The sequence below is a fragment of the Lagenorhynchus albirostris genome, chromosome 7, assembly GCF_949774975.1.
Source record: "Lagenorhynchus albirostris chromosome 7, mLagAlb1.1, whole genome shotgun sequence".
NCBI lineage: Eukaryota > Metazoa > Chordata > Mammalia > Artiodactyla > Delphinidae > Lagenorhynchus > Lagenorhynchus albirostris.
The window spans coordinates 35,132,627-35,153,303 of NC_083101.1; the positions used below are offsets into that span (position 1 = coordinate 35,132,627).

At 41.0% G+C, this 20,677-nt stretch overlaps 2 protein-coding genes across 3 annotated transcripts; one reads left to right on the top strand and one right to left on the bottom strand.

Annotated features, from left to right (window-relative positions):
• Positions 1-33: 33 nt before the first annotated feature.
• EXOSC3 (exosome component 3) lies at positions 34-5,362 on the top strand. The gene is made up of 4 exons (XM_060154811.1): positions 34-376; positions 1,124-1,273; positions 3,784-3,935; positions 5,010-5,362. The coding sequence occupies exons 1-4, from the start codon at positions 53-55 to the stop codon at positions 5,209-5,211; spliced, it is 828 nt and encodes a 275-aa protein (XP_060010794.1). The 5' UTR covers positions 34-52; the 3' UTR covers positions 5,212-5,362.
• A 1,746-nt stretch (positions 5,363-7,108) lies between these two features.
• TRMT10B (tRNA methyltransferase 10B) lies at positions 7,109-20,403 on the bottom strand. Of its 2 annotated transcripts, none has more exons than XM_060154810.1 (9): positions 20,359-20,403; positions 16,893-17,095; positions 16,206-16,314; positions 15,460-15,584; positions 13,304-13,456; positions 12,066-12,144; positions 11,348-11,415; positions 8,068-8,191; positions 7,109-7,469 (listed from the first exon to the last, which is right to left on the bottom strand). In XM_060154810.1, the coding sequence occupies exons 2-9, from the start codon at positions 17,076-17,078 to the stop codon at positions 7,363-7,365; spliced, it is 951 nt and encodes a 316-aa protein (XP_060010793.1). In that variant the 5' UTR covers positions 17,079-17,095; positions 20,359-20,403; the 3' UTR covers positions 7,109-7,362. The 2 variants fall into 2 exon arrangements, with proteins under 2 accessions (XP_060010793.1, XP_060010792.1); XM_060154809.1 differs by lacking the exon at positions 20,359-20,403 and adding an exon at positions 20,013-20,227.
• Positions 20,404-20,677: the final 274 nt, after the last annotated feature.

Here is a 20,677-nt window from a genome sequence, read left to right on the forward strand (position 1 = left end):
CTGGCGATTGGACGCTGAGCCGGAAACCGGAAACTGTGTGGTGACGCCCGCTATGGCCGAGGCGGCGGCTGTTGTTGCGGAATCCCTGGCGGGCTACAGGGCTCGGGCGGCACGTGCGGTGCTAGAGCAGGTGGTGCTCCCGGGTGAGGAGCTGCTGCTCCCTGGACAGGAGGACGGAGAAGGCCCAGGAAGTGCAGGGGAGCGACCGCTGCGCCTGAACGCCGGGGCGCGTTCCCGGGGGCGCGTGGTGTGCGGCCCGGGCTTGCGGCGCTGCGGCGACCGGCTGCTGGTCACTAAGTGCGGCCGCCTCCGTCACAAGGAGCCCGGCAGTGGCAACGGCGGTGGCGTTTACTGGGTGGACTCGCAGCAGAAGCGGGTGAGCTGCGACTCCAGAGGGGTTGTACGGCCGGGAGAGGGCTGGGAATACTCTTCGGAAGAAGCACGGAAGGGGCCCTGGAGCCCTCTTCTGTTAAGGCTAGCCAAGAGCCACCGTAGTCCTGTGCTTACCTCTGCACCTCCTTTAGAGGGACCGTGAACAACTGGAACGTGGCCCGAGACGGGCGACCAGGAGAGAAAGGAGTCTGGGAATCTTGGCATGTAAGGGGATAAGGGCTGTGAGACATGGTTATTGTCTTCAAAACCCCATAGGTCAGGGAGCAGAAGACTTGTCTTTCGGGGTCCCAAAGAGCCAAGCTTAATGAATAGATGTCACAGGGAGCTCAGTTTCTCTTAGAATAAATAAGAACTCTCACATAGGAAAAAATTGTCTGACAATGTAATGGCTTTCCTTGGTTGTAAGGACCCCTGTGTCACTGTACTCATATGCAAACAGAAGCTAGAGAGTTTCTGATAAGAATACAGAAGAGGTAGGTGATAGTGACGTAAATGAACAGACTATTAGAAGCTGGAAACCCGAGAGTTTATCATGTGATTGTTTTTCTTTTACTGAAAGTGACATAATAAAGCTTGTTGTAAGATTTTTATCGATTTGTAAACATGGATTTCAAAGTATTTTCTAAATATTTACAATAACAAACATAAAGTAACCACTAAGGACTTGCTGAAGATGTCTTAAAAATGATTGTCATTTGTGGTTGTGCTCTCATTCTGTTTTCTTTTGTAGTATGTCCCAGTGAAAGGAGACCATGTGATTGGCATAGTGACAGCTAAGTCTGGAGATATATTCAAAGTGGATGTTGGAGGGAGTGAGCCAGCTTCTTTGTCTTACTTGTCATTTGAAGGTGCAACTAAAAGAAACAGACCAAATGTGCAGGTAATGACAGGACCTTTGGTTTCAAAAGTAAAAGAAATATCCGTTCCCTAAACACTCAAATATCCAGAAGGCTACCGGAATGATCCTGTTTCCCTAGTTGTATAGGATGATCTTGGAGGATCTGTGTAATCACCCCAGGCTTCAAGAGTTCCTTCAGATGCTCCAGCTCTGGGACCGGAACCACATACTTATTTTACATTTGCTATGTTGTTGGATGTTTTCATCTCTACTGCGTTGGAAGGTTATATGTGTTCTCTCTGTTATTTGTTATGTCCATATACACCAGACAAGGAAGTAAGCCATAGGCTCAGAGAGGAAGGAGAGAAGAGTGGTGGAAATTGCCATATCAGCCATCCATCTATCTTGGATGTGGGTCCCAGGACTGGCATTTCACAGCTTCAGTCACATCACTGTTTCCCAACAATCCCTTTTTGCAGCCGACAGAGGAGCAGTCTTGTTACCTCAAGTTTTCAATTTGGGCTTTTCAGGTAGCATGGCCATACTCTTCCTGTCCATCCAAGCAAGCCAGAAATTTGGTGGTTTCTTTGCCCTTTCTCACTCACCTCTCTTGTGTCTTTAGTTGCTTTATCTTATTGATCCTTTCTGAGTCTCTCTGATCTTCCATGAACACCCCTTTATTTCCACTTTGCAAGTTCAGGCCTTAGCTATCCCTTGATTGGATTTAGTCACTGACCTCCTTAGTAAAGCCTGCCTGTACACTTTTGCCCCTCCTTTTAAGAGCTGACAGCCTCACACACCCCTTTCTCAAAAAAAAAAAAAAAAAAGTTCTTCAAAGCCTACAAGTTTCCTTGGTATTATGCTCCAGAGGTCTTCCCTCATCCGTAATTATATCCTCCATGTGGCCCTGCCTGAACCACACCAAACTAAGAGCACTACTGAATTCATAATTTCCTGCCCTTGTACCTTTGCTCATGCTGTTCCCTCTGCTTGGATTACTCTTTCCCCTTCTTAGCCAGTGGAATACATGCTTATCTTTCAAGACCCAGGCTGAGCACCACCACCTCCATAGAAACATCCCTAATTTTCAGTCACTTTTCTTATTTACTAGATTCAGCCTTGAATGAAGTTTGTTGTTTATATGTATATCCCAACTGCCCTCCGAAACCAAATGCTTCTAAAGGCAGAAAATGTTTTGTTCCTCTAGTTCCTTGAGGAACTAACAATACTAGGTACTTAACAGAACAAGTTTACTCTCCCATTTCCTTAGTTTTGTCATTTTGAAGTTCAACTCTTTGAGGTTTTTAAAATAAAATTTTTTTTAAAAATTTGTTTATATTTATTTTTGGCTACGTTGGGTCTTCGTTGACGCTTGCGGGCTTTCTAGTTGTGGCGAGCGGGGGTTACTCTTCGTTGCGGTGTGCAGGCTTCTCATTGCAGTGGCTTCTCTTGTTGCAGAGCACGGGCTCTAGGCGTGCGGGCTTCAGTAGTTGTGGCTTGCAGGCTGTAGAGCACAGGCTCAGTAGTTGTGGCGCATGGGCTTAGTTGCTCCGTGGCATGTGGGATCTTCCCGGACCAGGGCTCGAACCCATGTCCCCTGCATTGGCAGGTGGATTCTTAACCACTGTGCCACCAGGGAAGCCCCTAAAGTAAATCTTGCATGGAGAAATGTCACTGAATTACCAGTGTTCCATTTTGCTTGGAATAATTTGCATGCCAGGGGTTTCTGTAATTCTTTAAAGCAGTGCTGTGTAATAGAATTTTTTGTGATGATGCTAATGTTTTACATATGCACTGACTATTATGGTAGCCATTAGCCACACATGGCTGCTGAGCATTTGAAATGTGGCTAATGCAACTGAGAAACTGAATTTTAAATATATAGTTTTAATTAATTTAAATGTAAGTTTACATAACTACATGTGGGTAGTGGCTACTGTATTTTACAGTGTAACCCCAGAGGGTATTCTCTGGCTTTTTTTTTTTAAATCAATTATTTATTCGTTTATTTATTTTTGGTTGCATTGCGTGGGCTTTCTCTAGTTGCGGCAAGCGGGGGCTACTCTTCGTTGCGCTTTGTGGGCTTCTCATTGCGGTGGCTTCTCTTGTTAAGGAGCACGGGCTCTAGGCTCGCGGGCTTCAATAGTTGTGGCGCAGGGGCTCTAGAGCGCAGGCTCAGTAGTTGTAGCACCTGGGCTTAGTTGCTCTGCAGCATGTGGGATCTTCCTGGCCCAGGGCTCGAATCCACGTCCCCTGCATTGGCAGGTGGATTCTTAACCACTGTGCCACCAGGGAAGTCCTATTCTCTGGCTTTGAGATGGCTCCCAGTCTGGGGATTTTTCTGGTGGGGGAAAGGTAGGGGTATGTGCGTTAATTTTGCCTTCTTTTAAGGCACAACTCCAGAGTGACTGTGAGAATCCTGGAGTGTAGTCAGTCATTTAGCCACAGAACTGCAGGTGGCTGGCATTGCTACCTATGGAAAAGAACCAACAGCAGCACCTATAGCATGGTTTGTTGAGAGGAAATGAACTGTTTTTTAATTATCATTGTAGGTTGGAGATCTCATCTATGGCCAGTTTGTGGTTGCTAATAAAGATATGGAACCAGAGATGGTCTGTATTGACAGCTGTGGACGAGCCAATGGAATGGGTGTGATTGGACAGGATGGTCTGCTTTTTAAAGTGACTTTGGGCTTAATTAGAAGGTAAGTCCTGATGCCTTCTGGCTTGCCTGTTGTCTTTTATATTATACCTTCTTAGAAAGCTGACTTATCTGTGGGATTTAGGTTCTTCATAACAATGGCTATAGCTCCTCAGTTAAAAATCAGTATCCATTTTAGCACAGTTGTAAACTCATGCATTTAGTCCCATCCTCTCAATGTGAATACATCAAATTCGGATGTATTTGGCGTTATAGTTTGTGTTGATATGGAGTCTGGATTTCTCTGCTGGAAGGTTGGTTGTTCCTTATAGCTGATATACTCAGACCAAATGTGAAAACTGGCCTTCCCCCACTTCTTAGTCACTTGTATACAGGTGCAATTTACTATTATACAATATCATCAAATTTCTCTTATAATGGAAGCCAAATGAAGCTAGGCTGACATGATCCTCAAGCTTATACAGACATTCACAGAAAGCTCCTTCTTTTCTGTCCTGGTAGATTTAGTAGTTCCCAGAAGCAGATTCTTTGTTAAGTTTAGACCTTTACCTACCCAAAGCTATGCCCTATTAAAGGGCTTTACTCCTAGAGCCACTGAGGTTCTTGCATATCTTGCATATCTCTTTGCTACTTATTCTGCAGATCTGCAGAATTAGTTCAAGAGATTAAAGAAGTATGTTATTAACCAAGCAGCACCTTTATGTTTTGAAAGAGTCAACACTCCTCTCCAAGTATTGAATTTAATACCAAGGAATAACTTACATGGTCAGGAAAATAAGGTTAAAGTGTTCTCTTAGCACCATAGACAGTAAAAAAGCTACAGTTTGAAAGTCAAGAATTAAGGTGCTCTGACAATGTGGAGGAAGAACTTTATACATTTTTTGTAAAGTTGGTGACATAGGGAGTTTGATTTCTTTGGAGAGGATAGTCCACCGTTGTGACCTGTGGTAAGCTTCTTGGAAGAAAGAGGGCAAATGTTGTCATGTGCCTTGTTCTTGGGATGATGTTGGTGGAGCTCTGAATAACTGTGGAGAACTGCTCAGAAAAGGAGACTTCTAAAGGAAAGTGAGGTCACACCCTGCCACTTTATTTTCATTTTCTTTCTCTTCCTCACCAGGCTGCTAGCTCCAGACTGTGAAATCCTACAAGAAGTGGGAAAACTCTACCCACTGGAGATAGTATTTGGAATGAATGGAAGAATATGGGTTAAGGCAAAAACCATTCAGCAGACTTTGATTTTGGCAAACGTTTTAGAAGCCTGTGAACACATGACAGCAGATCAAAGAAAACAAATCTTCTCCAGATTGGCAGAAAGTTGATCTATGTGGGCTTTTTTATGGGTCAGTTGAGCCAAGAGACTCTGGGTTTCCCTGGGGGGAATGTTTCTCAGGTGAACGTCTCCTCATTAAATCTTCAGAAGACAAGATGTCTTATTAGAGTCCTAAATAAAATATTTTTATTAAAAAGTTACTGGCTGCCACTCATGTTCTTGTGGGTGAGACAAATCATTATAAAGTAATGATGTAGTTTTTTGTTTTTTACAATAAAGTTTACGAAAAGTTACTATTATGGTTTATTTGATGTTAACTCCCTTAGTGTTGCTAGAGTGCAGCTTCTATAATAAACTGCAAGTGAGCATTAAAATAAGTTATTTTCTGATGATAGTAAAACATGTTCACCAAAGAAAATGTAGACTACGTAGAAAATATAAAGCAAACAAAAACCACCTGTAATCCTATTGTTTAATGGGTATGTAACAGCTAACAATTATCGTGTGCTTACCACGTATCAAGTATTGTTCCAAAAGTGTTCTGCATGGATTAAATCATTTAGTCTTAGTAACTGCAAAGACACTTAACCTCCCAGTTGAAGAAACCGAGGCACAGACTTTAACTTGGCCTACATTCTCAACTATTTGTGAATGTATATTTTTCAAATTAGAACTACAGGATTACTTTATATACTACTTTGTTATATACTTTGATTCAAACAACATTTAATATATTTCTTTCATGATTGCTATTAAAAATTCAATAGTTGTATAATATTTCATTTTCATGTTATAGGATATTTTGGACATGTCTAGTTTTTTGTTGTTCTGTAGATAATACAATGATTAGGATCTCTGATTCCAAGTCTAGCCAAATCTTAACTTTGTTAGGATCATTTCCAGGAAGCCAAACAAAAAACTACCTGCCTGGGTTTTGAAAAAATAGTAGAGGTTTGTGATGGAGAGGAAATTTGCATTTTAAGCAAAGCCTTTAAAGGTGAAAATGAAGCCTGACAGATGATCCAGGTCAGTGGTTCTGGGGTCAGAGACCTCCCTGATAATATATATAAGAGTTACAGACCCTGAAGCCTATCTATAGGAGGTCCCTTTTGGATGACAGAGATTATAGAACTCATTCAATATGTTGATAAAGACCAAGCAGCATTATATATTCCTAAAGATGTTTCCTGAAGACTGGGCCATTTTTAAGTAGTAAACTGATATAATTTATCAAGTGATCATAGCTGTTGAGGGAATAAATTGTGAAGGGGAGGGGACAGAGCACAGAAGTAACCTTTTGGCTCTTTTGAGATATAGAATACATTTTCTGAATTTGCTAGCAGTTTAGTTACCAAGTTTACTAACCCAAACTGGCCAGAGTAACTGAAGCAACTCTACCTGACTAGGACACGAGAAAAGATCACCGAGATTTAGGTTACCTAACATGCTTGTGTCAGATGCAATGTTTTTTCTGGCTCTTTTCAAGTTAGACTTATCAATACTGTGTTTTTGCTTTTCATTTTGACCTGTTAATCACAAGTATATATGAAGAATCTAGTTTGCACAAGGCTCAGAAGGATACAAAGGTACTCCCACAAATTGTTAGGAGACTACTTGTTCAGAAGAGAGAAGCCCTCCACGCTCATACTCAGAATAGGGGAGACAGAGTAGGAGCCATAGATGGAAAAAAGTGCTATGGGGGGGCTTAAAGCAGGGCTAGGTTAGGAAAGGCTGATCCTGCAAAGCCTATGTACAACATATTACTTGAGTTGGGGAAAATCAGCATAATCGAGATGGCTGGAGAAAGTCATACAACTTTATGATGCCCGTGTAATGAAAATTAGACTCAATAGAATAATACTTACTTGATTATTTAAGCTATCTCTAAAGAGTAGGTATTTCACAAATAGATGTACAGAAGATGAATTAACACATCCAAAGCCATGTAGTTTTAGGGCTAATTCATTATTATGTAAACTTTTTAGTTAGTCAACATATATCTGGGCACTTCCTGTGAGCCAGGCACTACGGGAGATACAAAAGAGCATAAAATATGGTCCCTGTTAGTAACTCCTATCCCAGTGAAGAGCCAAGATGTCAAGTAAAGGCAAATGAGTACCACTACCATCCTCTGATCTGTTCTTTGGTCAAGGCAACTCCAGCAACTTCACCTCCTGCAGCTGCAATCTTAGGCTGTCCATCATTCCACTGAGTTCTGAAGAGTATAGCCTTTTCTGGAAGAAACTCCTTTCTTCAATGCTTCAGGCCAGTTTTGAGTCTCAAAGTAAGTGGACAGGATATCAAACACTGTTAGAAAGGTAAACAGAAAACATAGTGACCATACAGAAGAAAAAGAGAACTAGTAAATGACTAATGAGGAAAAAAGTGTTCTGGAATATTTTATTCAACAAACTTACTCTACCACACACGGTACTAGATCCTGGGGAGACGGAGGCAAAGACACAGGCCCTGCTTACCTACAAGGACCTCAGCCTACACTGAGAGATACAGGCCTGTGAATGGACAATGCTGCAACAGAGAGGAACACAGTACAATGGGAACAAAACAAGCCCTGATGTGGCCTGGGATGTGGAGGGGAGCAGCCAAGATGCCTGTGAACTGAATCCTGAAGGACAAATAGGAATTCACTGTTCAATGATAGATTGAAGGCATGGCATTCTAGGACAAGGGAACAATTTCAACTATCTTTAACATAGTTGGGTACCAGGAAGAAAATGAAAACTGCCTCTGAGAGGCCAGAATACATGTCACAAAGTACATACAGTAAAGTCCAAGCATATCAGTCACAGGGGAGACTGCTTCAGGGGCCGTTTATACTGAAACACAATGCAAAGAAGCAGCATCAGAACTAATACACGTTAAGCATGGGCCATGTGAGCAGTACCTTGATTGATGGCCAGTATCTCTGAATGATAGTTCTTCCCATTCTGGCGTCTGATCATGTATTCCTGGATTGGTAAGCGAGCAGTCTTGACAGAGTGTTCTTGGGCCTTTTGAAATGTCACCTTCTGTAAATCACAAATATTTTTCTTATAAAAATAATACACAAAGATAGTCTCATTGTAATATGCAGAGCAAACTGTAAGAATCCTCATGTACCACCACCCCAATTTCCATCTGTAATCATAATTAAATGATAAGTGTATTAAAGTTAAGTAGCCTATGGTAGAATGGAAGAAAATGTAGATAAGGAAAAATGGCTTGTGCAGCAACACCTCACTTATTTGGGCTTCATTTATCTGCTGGCTTCCACTCACTACTACTTACAACCAAGAAGGAAATAAGTAAAAAGAGGCACATCTGCAGCCACAATCTGCATCCAAAAATCCAAGCCGTCTAACCAATGAGAGAACACTCCTGGCCCTAACTCAGTAAGACCCAATTCTGGACATCTGGAGTTTTCAGTCATAGCCAATTGGCAGCAGCAAATTAGAAATAAGGGAGACAGGATTCGAGTCAGGTATACCACCAGCAACAAGACAGCGTTAAGGTATGACAGCATATAGCCCAATGAAAAGGAAAGGCTCTGAAAACTACAAAAAGAAGGCAGAACTCAAAAAATCCAACAATCTGAGGCCATTTAGTGTCAGAGTACAGTAACTAATATCCCTTTAAAGATGTCCCTGAGTCATGGACTGAACTTTAAATTATACTCACTACCTGGTAAGAAGCTCTGGGAAGGTCATCTAACTATTTGTAATTTCAGGATTAAAGGTTTAGATTACTGAGAAAATTAGCATACTTAGGTTTGGAAGGGACCTCGGTAGTTAACTATTCCACTCCAACCACCCATCCAATGTTTGTCTATCCTCTATGAACTTTCCCAGATGGCCTCTGGCTTTAAATGGACAACCCTTGTGACAGGGAGTTCATGCATCCTAGGGTAACCCATTTCAATTTTGATAGCAGCAGTTAATAGGAAATCTTCTTGATATTGAGGCAAATTTTCTATTTTCCCTGAGACTTCCAGTCATCTGTCCTAGTTCTGTTCCCCCAGGGCCACACCAGGCAAGTAAAATGGCCCTTCCACAAGACAGCCGTTCAGACACTTGAAGGCAGGGATCATGCCCTATGAATCCTCTCATCTCCAGACTGACAACCTCAGTTCTGTTGACCTTTCCTTGACTATGATTTAGTTTTGAGTCCCTGCATTATTCAGGTCAACCTCTTCTGAACTTGTTCTAGCTTGTCAATGTCTATTCATTTACTGTCCCATATTGACTGGCCACTGTGAGTATGGTCTAACCAACTGGAACAGTGTGAAGCAGGCCTAGCACCTTCTTTGTTCTGACACTGGACTACCTGCCTCTCAGATTCACATGAAACACAATTCCGAAAGAGGACATCCAAAAATGTTTTAAGTAATGCAATTCAGATGGGATAAAGGTACAGCTACTTAAAGGACTTCTTTGAAGGATAACACTCCTTTGCATATATGAGCTATGATTATGTTTTAAGTCTATTCCTTTATAATCACTCTGAACTGAAGTACAGAATTCAAAGTTAGTAGGAAACTTGGATGCTGCCCTGAAGGAGTTTATAGTCTAGTTTCTGTTCTCTGAACATTTAAAGATAAAATGACTCCCCTTGAAGAAATCTTGTTCTTAGCATATTTCTGTGAAGAAGCCAAACTCTTAAGTAACAACTAAACAAATCTTTGTGCCAGTTATTTTTCAGTTTAAATGTTGGTGGAAAATAAAAAGAGGACAGTGTGTTAAATTTGCACATCTATAGATCATACACTGCTCACTGGCCCTCTAGAATTGTCTGCTTCAAAAAAGGGGATGTCACTCTGCTGTGGAAGACTGTATTTGGTTGTTATGTCTCTTTAATCTCTTTTAACCTTAAATAGCCCCTATGACTATTTCAGTTTTCATTACATTGACTTTTTTGAAAGTCTGGTCCAGGTGTCTTGTAGAATGTCTCACATCCTGGATCTGTTTATGATTAAATTCAGTTTAAACATTTTCTAATAAGAATACTTCACAGGTAAGATTCCATCACATCAGGAGGCACATGTCACTATTGGTGATTCTAAGTTTGATCATTTGTTAAGATAGGGACCTCCAGATCACTTTATTGTAATGGTACACTTTTGTGGGCTGGTACTTCGAGACCACTTGGAATAGTCAGTTCCCTCACAACCTTTCGTTCAGTCAATTCCCTGAATCAATGATTACACTGAGAGTGACAAAATGATGATTTCTCAATTCTATTATGCATTTCTCATTTATTAACTGGCATTCTTTAGAGCTCTCTCCTCCCCCACCTCCTGCCCATTTTTTAGATTATCACTATGGAGTCATGGAACTCTTTTTTAGAATAAATGCAATTCAGTTAAGTATCATCTGTGTCAAATATGTGTATGTATCTCATATATACATGAAAAAATATACTCACATATATGAAAAATATATGTATATAAAATATACCCATAAACACATACTTGTGTGATCACAGACTATATCAAGAGGGATACACAAGAAAACCATGGTTGCCTCATGCAGCAGATACTGGGTGACAAGGATGAGAGGCAGACTTACTTTTCACTGTGCTCCTTTTTATACATTTTAACCATTATATCATTATTTATTAACTATGCAATATGCTAATTAAATATTAAAAAATTATCTCAACAAATATTTGTATAATAGAAATATATTTCAAAACTCCAATTATTCCAATAAAATTCCAATTCAACAAAAGAAATCTGAATGTCCTACTAAGGTAGAGATTATGGGATAAGACTTCTGTCAACAGGGAAGATGGCCTAAGAAGGAACAAACTGCTCTTTCACAAAGAACAAACAGCTGGTAAGAATGCTGAATCAAAGCTTCCTTGGTCAAGATCAGAGTCATCCTTGCAGGACTGAAGAGAGGAGAGAAGAAAGGAGTTCAATAATGGTTATTTATGTAATTACTAAATACTTCCCATTCCAGTCCCTGACTGGATTCTGTCAGGTCAGTGTTGCTGACATTGCTGATGAGAAGAGAGGGAAGTTGGCAAGTAGGAGGGCCAACCTAGGCAGAATAGGCTCTTACTTCCTATTGCCTCTGAGTTTTTAGGCCTTTTGGCCTAAGATTATGACAGGGCAAGGATTTCTTTCTCTAAAAGAAAGTGCCACTTTTCAAAATGCAGTTGTCAGGCCTAAAATGTACACCTACCTTCTGAATGCTTTCGTCCACAAGTCCGCCAAGGATGTAAACTTTGTTTAGATCAACATCTTCAAGAGCTAATGAAAAAATGAAGGCCACTGAGGTCAATCTGTTTTATAATTTCTAAATCCAAAGACTGTAAAAGGAAAGAATTATTAATGATAAAAGTAGAAATTTAATGAAATAGAAAACAAAAAGAGAGTAGATTTGCTAATTAGATTTGCTAATTCCCTGGAAAGATCAATTAAATGTCAATTAATTAGACATATCTAATCAAATATGCAGACTCAAATCACCATTAGGATTCAGAAAGGAGGCAAAATGTCAAAGGAAGGTAAAATTGAAGAGAATACTGAGATCAACTTAATACAATAAAATTGAAAATTATGCGAAATAGATGATTTTCTGGGAAAAAAATATTTATCTAACATCAATCTGAGAAGGGTCAATGTGAGGAGGTGACAAGGAAAACTCATGAGGATTACCAGGTAACTCACAAGCTCCAGCTGAGGATGGAGACACTAAATCTGTGCAGCTCTGTGCACATGGCAGGACAAATATGAAGCATTCAGTGAGGTCTCTGTCCATAAGAGGTGTGCAATTAACGTCCATTCCTTTTTTTTCTTGGATTCACCTTGGGTGGCTTTAACAAACTCTGACCCCGGGAATAATGAAATAAAGGGCTGGATGCAATGTGCTACATGAATGCATGCAGTAAAGTACATACCATGTTCTGAGTCAGGAGTCAGGTACACAAGGGTTTCCAGAGGAAATAAACTAAAGCAGTCTTCTTCTGTTATGTCTAGCTGAAAAATGTAAACAATCCAATGTAGTGTGAACTAGGTTAAGACACAGCCCACGCTGCAGTAACTAGTTACAGAGCATATAGTTTCTATCAGGCATGGCTCCAGGTACATCAAGAGGATACATGTCTGACAACCTGTTCTCAGAAAGTGCCCAGTTGGGTAGCGGAAGTAGAAAGGTACAGACATTCGACCCTACAAAATGAGACAGAAAGTGGTAATGAGGCCCTAAGATACATACCGGGAGCATGCCCCAGGACTACAGAGAGGGAATGACAACACCAGGGACAATGTTCTAGCAAAGGGAATGCTGGAACTGGGTTTCTGAAGAGGTGAGATTGACACACATACAAAAGGAAGAAGTATTCAAAGTGGAGGAAATCACCTAAGAAAAGCATGAAGACAGGAAAGCAAGGGGACTGAACTACGTGGCTCTTAGAGTGGATCTGTTTGGCTCACATACAGGAATCATAAAACACATACAGAAAAGTAAAGCTGGGAATGGCTGTGTTACAGGAGGGATCATTAAGGTAACAGCAACCACGACTAACTGTGCAGCACCACATAGGGTGCTTTTCACACTCGTTGCCTCAGAGGACCTCTCTGGAGAAGGCCACACTACCCAGTCTCAGCTACATAATGCAAACACACAAGGGCACTTTTAGTGGCACTTCTTAGGCACTGATCTGGATTCTTGCCTGTATGTCAATCACTACATTTAAGAGATCCTAGAGAAAGTATTGAAAGTAACTTAGTACTCCATAAAGCTCATCTTAAATCCATATTACTTCCATAAGGATTCTCTCTTTCCCCCAAAATTCATATTCCCTAATTCTGCACTACTAAGAACAAGAAAGGAATCATGGCATGTCCCTAAAACATTCCTGGTACATAGTCTAGCATACAATACACTGGATACAAAATACAGCCCTAGATACTGGTAATATTAGTTTGCCAATGCAGTGGAAGGATGAAAATTTTAAAACATAAGAACTGATGAGATGTTCTAAATTTTTAAAGATTGTAATAGTGAAAACATATAACATATACACATAAACATTTTTTTTACACTGAAATGTGAAAAAGTAAAAAAAAATTACTATTACCCCCTCCAACCTACTTTTCAGATGACAATCCAAATAATATGCAAAATGAGGCTTACCAGATAACTAGAAAATCCATCATTCATCCTCAAACACTCTTCATACAGGGGACTGTCTGTGGTGAATCCAGTGAGGCAGATCCAAAATGGCCTGTCAGCTTTTTTATTTGAGCCATACAACCTTCGGATCTGTCCAGCCAGTCTACTTAATTCCTTCGAAGAAGTAAGGACAATTTATGGTAGGAACATGCCCACTCTTTCTAAATTCATTATCAACAAATGGTTACTCAGTAAGTTCACTGAATACTACTCTGGGAAAGCTCATGAATTCAATGGCCCTTTTACTCCATGAGTGAGTACATGCATGTATGCACGTGTGTTACATCCCATGGTATCACACCTTATAGATGAAACTTAAGGTAATGATACTAGCCCAGAAAACCAAGACCTCTCCCTCCTTCTGGATCTGCTGATATATATGTATATATAAATATACACATATATATATATAAAATTTTTCTTTTAGCTTTTACCTAAAATCTTACCATGTGGGCTTCCCTGGTGGCAGAGTGGTTACGAATCCGCCTGCCAATGCAGGGGACACGGGTTCAAGCCCTGGTCAGGGAAGATCCCACATGCCGTGGAGCAACTAAGCCCGTGCGCCACAACTACTGAGCCTGCATTCTAGATCCTGTGAGCCACAACTACTGAGCCTGTGAGCCACAACTACTGAATCCCACGCCTAGAGCCCGTGCTCCACAACAACAGAAGCCACTGCAATGAGAAGCCGCGCACTGCAATGAAGAGTAGCCCCCGCTCACTGCAACTAGAGAAAGCCTGTGCCCAGCAACGAAGACCCAATGCAGCCAAAAATAAATAAATAAAATAAATAAATTTATATATATAAAAAATCTTACCATGTGATGGTTACTGTTTATCAAAAAGAGATTAGATTACTGCACAGATGTTTTTATACTCCATCAGTTAAACTTGGCACCTTCTCCCTAACTTCAGGAGCTGTCATAGGTTTGGAAGTTTTAACTTTCCATTCTGATTTATTAGAGATATCACCCGCATAGAAAGGTAGTTTCACAATCTGGCCTGATTTGGTTCAGTACAGGAAAAAAAAAAAAGCTTTGGATTTGATTTAATCTGATATCTCAATTAATATAAACATTAGAAAATTCTTAGTTGACCTTTTCAGAGGACTATAGTTAGAGGTTCCATGGAAGAATCCTAGATCCTAATTTCTCTGAAAAACATGCAAACACTAGCATGTATAACAGGGACGTTGGAAAACACAGATTTCTTTTGTGGTATAAGGCCTAAAATCAAGGCCCAATATTGTGTGCCGCTTTGATAGCTGGTGAAAATAAGAGGCCTTGAATGGCCTAACTGCAAGTTCCCCTCCCAATTCTGCTCCCATGGATAAGGTTCACTAGCTAAACAATTTTTTTTTTTTAATCAAAGGGATTCCTTTGATAAAGGGTTCCTGCTATCCCTGAGTAGTGGGTTTCAATTCTCTGCCAGCCCATGGAATTATTACAGCAAACCAATCACATCTTCCTGTAGGAATCTAATTTCTTGATACTACAAAACCTACCCCCCACGGCCCCTGGTTGTTCATTCTGTTCCCGAGTGCAATCCCATGTGGCCCTGCATGATGTCCAGTGTCATCCTCCCCTCGGGCTGAGTATATGTGACCAATAAACTGCTATAGATCTTATCTGTCCAGTGTCGAGTGTTGTGTGTTCAGCCATCCCCATAATCATAGGGTGAAAAATCCCTCCTTCACCGACAGGGCAGCTTTTAAAACATACACATTGTAGAAAGACCTCCCACCAGGTAATCTCCCCACAACATGCAACCAGGCGAATATTCCTCTCCCCGGCAGAAGGCCAAAGATTTCATCTCTGGAGAATTCAACCTGAAAGTCTCCATCTAGACTGGGGATACCATAAGCACAGAGGCAAAGGCAGTGGGCTCAAAACAGAAGATAAAGGAAAAATTTTTAAACTAAACCATATGTCTATTCTCTTCCTGATTCTTTACAACAGCCATCTCAGAACTTAGTAGCCATGTGTAGAAAACTAAACACATCTGCTGGTTTACCAGAGAATCATAGAAGCTGGAGCTGGTCATGTTCTTTGTGAAAGCTGTTCCCACCTGGACCTCCCTCAGGTGAGCAGGAATTCAGAGTTCAGTGGATGTTTTACCTTCTTAGACATGTGGTGGGTCATACTCAAATCGATACAGAGTCTTGGTCCTGAGTGTTTGGCTTCCAAAAGTCTTTCCTTGGTTAAGGATCTCAGAAAACGTTTGCTGTGCTGGGGGTAGATGCCTAGAGTAGAAATATCAGAAAGGAATAAACGTGGAAAAACTGAAAAATGTTATTCAGTAAGAAATAAATCTCCCCAGCCAGGTGAGTAATTTTTGCATATGAAGAGAAACTGGAAGCTCATGCAAGGTATTCATTCATTAGGCAGTTTAGGTATAGCAGAATGGTAAAATGAGTGCTCTGGAGCACACTGCTGGATCGAAGAGTTCAGTTTGTTCATTTATTACCTATATGATCTTGGGCATGTTATTTATTTCTTTGAGCCTCAATCCCTTCACCTAGAAAATGAGGATAATAAAAGTACTTACCCTTATGGTAATCCATGTAAAATTCTTAGCACTGAACCTAGCACATAGTACTGAATAAACATTGGCTGTTGTTGTTATCATTCTTTCTACTTCTGAGCTTATAAACACATACATGCACTAGACAGCTATATTTGAAAGGCAGCCTCAAATGTTGCTCTCTTTGATACTTTGATTCCCAACAAAATAGGCTAATAGGTCCTATCTCCCAGATGTTTGTTTTACTTAAAAACACTATCCCTAACTCTCCTAGGAACAGGCAGATACCAGTTTGCTAAGAAATAAATATAATTACACCAGCAATCTGATTTATTGTTACCTGAATTTTCTACACGATTGGCTTTTCTTCTTTCTTTCTCTTGTCTTCTTTTACTCTTCTTTGCTGCAACTATCTTTTCCCAGTGTCTCTGTTTTCTTTGGACATTTTTCTTATGTTATCCAGAAAACAAAATTGTTTGAGAACTTCATAAGCACCAAAAAGGAAAATGAATATTAGAAACAGTTACTTAATTATTTTTTAAATTTAGATTAAAGTTAGGAGAGAAAAAGGGTATTAGTCTTAAAAACAAAAATGGGAGGGAAGAGATATGGGAACATATGTATATGTATAACTGATTCACTTTGTTATAAAGCAGAAACTAACACACCATTGTAAAGCAATTATACTCCAATAAAGATGTTAAAAAAAAAAAAAAGGACTAGATTGCGTTTAGAGAAAGCAGAACCCCAGAAAAGAGATGTGACATGCCCAAGGTCACAGTAAATTTATTAGGGACAGGGTTGAGATTTCCTGACCCTTCTGAGGTGTACAAAAATTCCTCTTAAGTTTACTTACTTTTTCTATGACTCAAATGGAACTGAAACTTTAAGCCAGGAAACTCATCCCTCGGAATACACCTAACTCATTCCCAGTCTTTTTTTTACCAATATCTATCCTTAGAACAGGGGTCTCTGGAACATTCCATCGTCTCAAAGCCCATGACCATAAACAATCCATTCCACTCACCGAGCGCCACACTGCATTGCTTGTAGGCAGGGTCATCTCCTCTCGATGCTCACATTCCACGTCAATCTGTAGAAGCTGGAAGCTTTCAGAGATGCCATCTTCACCTGTGTCCTCTAGGGTGACTTCTTGCTCCTGCAGCACGTGTGACTCTGTTTTCTGAGAGCTCCCTTCTAACTTCCAGTCCATGTGCTTAGTCCTCTGTCCTTCTCACCCAGATTAGGAAAAGGCACAATTATGTGAGACATTACATTATTTAACTTGCAGAGGTATTTCCCTATATCCAAATGACAAACAGGGTTACTGCATTACTGAAGGAGTAGAAGTGTGTAAAATACTAACACAGATTAACTGAACTGAGAAAAGCATGTGTGTCTTCTAGAGAAATAAGTCAGCACAGAAACCTTTCAGTAGTAAGGAAGCCAAATTCACTTCTTAGAAGACAAGCACAACTCCTGACAACCCCAAGAAATCAAAGATTATTCACTGCTGCAGTGACACAGATAATGAGTTCATTTACTGTATTCTTTGAAATGCACGTATGAGTTGAGGGCGAGACAGAGATGGCAAAATCCACCTATCCCATTATGTTTCTGTTTATTTTCAAAACCATTCCTTTAGCAAATATTTACTGAGCACCTATTCTATGCAAAGTCCTGTACTAGAAACATCCTGGGAGGTTCACAGCTAGCCAAAAATTATGGTGAAGAGCGGCCCCAAACCAACCAAGAATTCTAGGTTGCACACATTCCCTCCCCCAACTCAGTATCACTGCAGCAGAAAGCCACAGTCATAGTGGAAACGGCTAATATCCATCAGAAGTGCCGAGGTAGAAAAAAATGAAGAACCATTGTTACAACACACTTAACTAATGTAATAATTTCAAAGTGGTGTTCAAACTCCTTGAGGAAGATATGACTAAGAAGTGTTCTAGTCTACAGCTAAGTGTCACAAAGAATGGTATAACCATTGCTCATGGCTGCTCCTCTGAGCCTAGTGTGCTACCTACGTATTAGGAAAAGTGTATCGTTGAAAAAATAAATTATGTAATATGATCCATGCACATGGTAAAAAGACTTAGTTGTAAGAAAAGTAATGATCAATTCTCTGACCCCTTCCACCTCGGGGGGGGGGGGTGGGGGGGGTGGGGGGGGTGGGGGTGGCAACGCTTGTTAACCAGCTGTTTTTAGTTCTGGTAATTTACTCCTTAACCTGAAATCATATGCTTACACCATTACTTCCTGATTCATCAACTTTCCCTATGAAACACTAAAATTCAAATCACTTTAATTAGCCCCTTTTATTTTTAGCTCTTCTCTTAGTTACCTTGACCTTTAAATTCTTTTGAGGTATAATTTATACACAATAAAATGCCAAGATTTTAAAGGGTGTAGCTCAACAAGTTAGTGTGTTGGGAGGGATGGTGGGGAGAGGTTTGAAGGGGTGGGAAGTGACAGATGGGAATATACAAGCTCAATCAGTTTTTGACGAGTGCGTAGGGCCTGTATTACCCACACCCCATCAAGATATAGAACATTTCCATCACTCCAGAAAGTTCCCTTCCTTCTGCACTTTCCAAGTCAATCTCCATCCCATTCTCACTGCTTTCCAAATGCAATCATTGCTCTTTTTCTATAACCATAGATTAGCTGTGCCTTATGTTATTTAAATGGACTCAGACAGTGTGTACTCTTTTGAACTTGGCATTTTGCCCCACAACTTGTTTTTGAGATTCATATATATTGCTTCATGTATCAGTAGTTTGTTCCTTTTTATTGCTGAACAGTATTCCACACATGAAAATATCACAATTTGTTTATTCTCCTGTTGATAGACATTTGAGATTTTTCCAGTTTGTGGCTTTTATGAATAAAGCGGCCAAGAAATTCTCATACAAGCGTTTTTCTGGACATATGTTTTCCTGTCTGTTGGCTAAGTACTAACAGAATTGCTGGGTCATAGGATGGGTGCTATTTAACTCCTAAGAAACTGCCCTCAATTTCCCAGAATGATTTTAACATTACACACTGCTGTCAGCAGTCTGTGAGAGTTCCAGATGGTCTGCATCATCCCCAACATTTGCTGTTGTCAGGGTTCTTAATTTTAACCATTTTTGTGTAGTGGAACCTGTTTTAATTTGCATTTGTTTGATTATTAATGATATTGAGCTTTTTTTTATGCAACTTATTGGTAATTCATAATATATCTCTGTGAGATACCTGTTCAAGTTGATGACATTGAAATTAAAATGGAGTAATAGTTCAGTAATACAAAAATGGGGTTGGGTGGCCATTGAAGATCTGGTCTCAGGCACGGCTGCATCACTGAGAACTTGAACTTTCTCTGAACTGTACCACACCCAAGGACACCATCAGTCATACTCCAACACCGGCCAGCTGCAATATTACGGTCTCAAGGTCTCCCCTTGTAACTATGCAACCATTTCAGACCCCAACCAATCCTTACTTAATAAGCACCCTTACTTCTTGCCACCTCCAATTATAATTCTTGATAAATAACTCATGTAACTAACTGTAACCTTGCAGTTTTTGCCTTTATAAGCTTGCCCCATTTTGTAGCATGGAGGAACACAATTCAAGTGCTTCTTGAATCTGTGTCTCCCATGCTATAGTCCTCAATGTGGCTAGAATAAAACTCTCTTCTATTCCTAGTATAGATTGTTTACTGATTATTTGTCTGGACACTTACAATGGCCTATATTTATAATTAATGATCATCCATTGTTCTCTGCACTATCTGGTCTACTTGCTGTTGCTGTTCCTTAAACATACCAAGGATGTTCCCACCTTAGCGCCTTTGCACTTGCTGGTCTTTCTACCTCAATCCTCTTCTCCTAGATAATTATATGACTACCTTCCTCACTTCATTCAGATTTTCATTAACCAACATGGCACACTTTTTACTTATTTTTTTTGTCTGAATTTCCCCTTTCCTATAATGTAAGCAAGTGTTCTGTTTGCTTCATTCACTACATCCTCAGTGCCTGGCAACGAGCTTCGTACATAACAGACGCTCAATAAAGACTTGCTGAATTAATAAATCCTCCACTCCACCATCTCTGCGTTGACAGAGGCCTCAACTTTTTTCTAACCCAAGTCCCACCTGATGAGCATATCCCTGGGCGCTAAGTGATGGAGACTTCTCTCATCTCCTCGTTCTAAGTTTCAGCCACCAAAGCCGGCTCCACTCCTCGGTCACCTTCAGCACTAGAACACCCTGACCCCAATCTCGAGTGTACACCGCGTGCAAGCCCAGTCTGGTCCATAAGCTGCGAGCACGACGGGAAGCAGGAAGGAACAGCGCCAAGAAGGTGGGGTACATGAGGCCACACGACTGCTGGGCGGGCGCCTGCTCCCCAGGCGCCTGTCTGCCCTGCCCGCGAACGAAGCGGCATTCCCAGGCCAGACCCCCAGCCCCCACCCCTGCCGGCAACGAGGCCCCGGCGTACCTGAACCCGTCACCTCACGCAGCAGCAAACCCACCAAGCCCCACCTCCGACTTCACTTCCGGTTCCTGCCCCTCTCCGAGTAGCATTCTGGGAGTTGTCGTTTTCAGCCTAGCGGCTGTGTGTTCCGCGAAGACTTGGGCTTCGGCTGCCGTGCCCACGGTAGTACTAAGGAGCTGCGTCCCGCCAGAAGGTTGCCGCGCCTCACTGAGCCTCCGTTTCCTCGCATGTTAGCTGGGCATACAATCCCAGCCGCTCGCCGACCTCACAGGGCTGCTGCAGGTGACCAGGCGCTTTGATGGCTGTCAAGGGCTGGACACGA

Bases quoted from the DNA above. Each gene is read 5' to 3' on its own strand.
- EXOSC3 (XM_060154811.1), top strand. From the start codon at position 53: ATGGCCGAGGCGGCGGCTGTTGTTGCGGAATCCCTGGCGGGCTACAGG. The intron at 377-1,123 runs GTGAGCTGCGAC...TTTCTTTTGTAG, and splicing joins TGGACTCGCAGCAGAAGCGG to TATGTCCCAGTGAAAGGAGA. The intron at 3,936-5,009 runs GTAAGTCCTGAT...CTTCCTCACCAG, and splicing joins ACTTTGGGCTTAATTAGAAG to GCTGCTAGCTCCAGACTGTG.
- TRMT10B (XM_060154810.1), bottom strand. From the start codon at position 17,078: ATGGACTGGAAGTTAGAAGGGAGCTCTCAGAAAACAGAGTCACACGTG. The intron at 13,457-15,459 runs GTAAAACATCCA...ACTTCTTCGAAG, and splicing joins CCCACCACATGTCTAAGAAG to GAATTAAGTAGACTGGCTGG. The intron at 11,416-12,065 runs GTATGTACTTTA...TTTTTTCATTAG, and splicing joins GACTCCTGACTCAGAACATG to CTCTTGAAGATGTTGATCTA.